General features: G+C 44.3%; 1 protein-coding gene across 1 annotated transcript; it reads right to left on the bottom strand.

Moving 5' to 3' along the window:
• Positions 1-218: 218 nt before the first annotated feature.
• PHALS_07543 (Protease-associated domain, PA) lies at positions 219-1,962 on the bottom strand (the record flags this gene model as incomplete). The annotated part of the gene is made up of 2 exons (XM_024721028.1): positions 219-1,760; positions 1,855-1,962. 2 exons carry the CDS (start codon positions 1,960-1,962, stop codon positions 219-221), a joined length of 1,650 nt encoding a protein of 549 aa, XP_024586168.1.
• Between the last annotated feature and the right edge of the window lie 1,860 nt (positions 1,963-3,822).

Raw genomic sequence — 3,822 nt, 5'->3', positions numbered from 1 at the left:
TGCCATTTTCGTACTGCTTATTGCCTCCTTATATTTGGTACTCAACTGCAGCAATTTTAGATACAAATGAACAAAGTAAAATGTAGTTTTTGCATGCCCCATCGCTGTGAAACCATTAATTACTTTATCACTGTGGCCATCTCGATTTCATTTGCCAAACGATGAAGTTAACAGCATGCTAGACAAATTTCTTGAGCCGTAAACCTAAGGTTGCGAGCTCACATGCCCTCTTCCTCATCTTCGTCTAAAAATCCACGAGAAGGCATGTAGCCACGAGGGCTCTTCGCAGCAGCACGTTCCGCCGGGTGAAGCATGCGAGACTTTTCATCTTCCAGATCGTAGTCGTCGTCCGTGGTCTGATCCTCAAGCGGCATATACTCGGCCAGAATACTACGCACCTGGTCACGCATGTGGCGTTGAGTACGACGCCAGTAGACAAAGCCACCTGCTGCAACTATTCCCACAAATGCGAGCAGCACAACCACGAGCGACATGAAGGAGTAGCCGCTGTTGCCAGTAATGGCAGCCGCATTGGCAAGACTACCCACTTTTACGCAGTCTAATAGGCCAACTGACGATTGGGAAGCACAAGTGCAAACTTCAGGAGGGTCGTGCACACCATAGCCTGCACATACCATACCCAAAATGCTAGTCGGATCTACACGACCACGAGCATGGACTCCATCAACGTATAGCGCCGGCAGTCGCAAAAGTTGAAGTGCTGTCTGCTCCTTGAGCTCCTCCTCAAGAAGTGGGTTTACCTTGTCAACATCAATACCATAAGGTTGCATGCAATCTTCAACCGCATTGGTGTCAATGTTCAGCTTCTTCATAACATTCTCAGCGCACGATTGCTCACGAAACATATTCTCATCCTGCCCACATGTTTCCGCGGAGGCTCCAACATACTCCCACCATTTTTTTCCAACACCCGGATCAGTTTTGCTCTCCAGGTTCCAAATACATTTACGTCGTAGATTCTCAAGCACCACATCAGCTCCCGACGCTCCAGTCGAGCGGTCATGGAAAGGTGAAGGGTCTAACAGGCAGTAGCGACCATTGTTTAGGCACATATTGCCGCAGGCCGACATATTTGACGCATCATGGTCACGGCAGCCCACTTTTGTCCCGTTGTATGATACAAAATGCGGTGTAAAATAGGCACGATCACCGAGTGCTGAGATCATTCCGTCAAGATTAGACAGAGTTGATGAAGTTTGCTCATCCCATGCGCTCTGCCACAGCGTCCATTCCACACGACCATCAGGCGAAGGAATACCCCAGTCAAACTTAACCATCACATTGCTGACACCCTTGCTCTGCGCAATTTCGCGCTTGATAGCGTCACCATCACTTTTACGAATCAACATACTGGGAATAGAAATATCTCCGCCTGACTCATCGTCTGCCATAAATGGCAAAACCGTCTCACAAAAGTCGTCGCCAGTCTCTCGCAAACACTCCACGTCGGTGCACAGGCACTTATTATCTGCAATCAGCACGGCACGCGCACCGGCATGTTGAGCACGACGCACCTTTTCCACAAAATGACAACCACCACGGTCCAACATGAGCGCAAAAGGCGGTTCCCAATCGCCATTTTTTATCTCTTCGCAGCCAGAATCATTCGTGTAAACCAATTGGGTCTGAAGGGAGCCCATTGAGTATGCCGGATAACCAAACAGCGCATCTTTATGCGCGTATCCATCCTTTTTCATGAGCTTTTCTGGCAAGACTACCTGCAGCTTCGTGTGGTCACTCTAAGTACGAAAGAAATAATGAAAAGCAATAAGAGGCTGAATAGATGGGACGACCATGTCAAATGAGCTGGACGACATCGTATCATTAATGTACCTCTGTAGACGGCCATTCGTCCACATCCATAGCGCGAGAATGCACGGAAGAGGGAGCGGTGAGTGCCAGTAGAGCCGCGAAATGCAGGAAGGATTGTGACACGACCATGGCGGTGTCGAATGTAGAATGAAGGTGAGAAACGCGGACAGGTACTATATATATCGCCCAGCCCAGTAAAAGTACCAATCAGAAACATTCTAAATACTAAACTTTATCTTAGCCTATTGTACAGCATGTAGAAAATCCTGAAGTAACGTAAAAAAACAAATTATATTTGCCTCAAAGATACTTCATGTTCTGCCCAACTTTCATGTGTGTGTAATGTTCGCGTCTGCATAGAACTAGCCATGGTGCAAAGAAAACTTTTGTTCAGAGAGGCGGTCGACGTAAGTAAACTGGCTGATCAAGCGTGAGTAACTCATTATTGCATGGTCGTCAATACTGCAATTATTGTGTTGAGGACAGGGGGTCGTATAAATGCTACTTAAACGAGTTTCAAATCTACTTACTTTAAAAGCGTATTATCTTCAAGCATTTTTTGTTGAGTACGCCTTTTAAAGTTTGTTGTACCTCTTTAACTTTCACTAAAAATCTTACAACCTTGCAAGGTCTTCAAGAATATAACTTCTCGACCCGCTATTGCTATCCGCTCTTACGCGACACTTAAGTTTTGCTACTGGATCGACACCATGTTTTTCAACCGTAATCGTAAGACAATTTTTGATGAGCTCATTTTCAATCCAGATCTTCAATACGTTACCATTCCTTTAAAATATGTTTGAAATAGCTTAAGAGCTTGCTCATTTAATGAAGACAAATTCCCAGACCCTGCAACTTCTTTGGCACTTCTGATCGCCACAGCAACTACTAATAAAAATTTTGCTAGACAACATCTGCCTAATCCTCGTGCCTATATTTTATTGAAGAAACTGCTGCCGTACTACTAATACTAACGTAACGGATTTATTCCAGGCTTGCAGCAATCACACAACCGTGAATTTCGATGGTCAAGATCAAGGCTCTTCCCTCCTTTTTATGAATCTTGATCTAATGGCTGCTCTAAATCAAGGTTTGTTTCCTTGCCAATCAGGGCTCACCTGTCATATATTGCTCGTCTATATGTTATAGTGGAGAATAATTTGGCGATTATTTTAAGACCTGTTTAGACCAACGCGTGGAAAGCAAATGACACATTTAAACACTCCTTTTTTAATTCAGAAATCTGTTCCAGCTAATAATTCTAGCACATCATACTTCGCTAAGCCGACGGATAGCATTTCTTCTGCCGCTTTCATAACAGAGCCCTGTCGAACCCGCAACAACCTTTGCATTGAGTTAATCCAATGTTTTGAAATCCGTCAAGTACATTTTTCATCTTCTCCAATACGATTGCCAGAATTGGCGCCATCAACGGTGATCAAACTCCAGGAATTTGTCAATGACCACCTACATACTAACCAAGTTGTCTAACAAATTGCTCCAAGGCATATTGACTTGGAGTTTATCTACTGTCTCATTGAAAACAGTTTATTGATCACGGGAAGATTAATCTGAGCTGAAGTGAGAAGTGCATCCACAGCGGCCATGTGGATGCACTTCTAGTTTAATACGAAGCCGCATCTTCTGATAGGCGCATTCATAACTTATCGGGTCCAAGGCGTCATTCTGAACACATCCGACATATTTGGTTTATATTTACTTACCGCAGTCTATAATTAAATCTTGTCTTGGATCGCTCATTCACTATCTCTTGATCATCAAACGGCTTTCTATCACCTACTTCTGCCACCACTCTTCAGCAACTTGATTGACTCTGTCTGAGGCAACCTCCTTCGACTTTGTGCTCAATCTCCTACAATTTCTTCATCTTGGCATCTGCTTAGCATAGTCGTCCTTCCTCGTCGCTTTGTTAATTCTTCAGCTATTCATCGCGGCCATTATTCAGATTGATCTCATTTTCTGTGCTTG

The sequence above is a fragment of the Plasmopara halstedii genome (assembly GCF_900000015.1).
Source record: "Plasmopara halstedii genome assembly, contig: Scaffold_3111, whole genome shotgun sequence".
Taxonomy (NCBI): domain Eukaryota; phylum Oomycota; class Peronosporomycetes; order Peronosporales; family Peronosporaceae; genus Plasmopara; species Plasmopara halstedii.
This window is presented reverse-complemented; position numbering and strand designations above follow the sequence as displayed.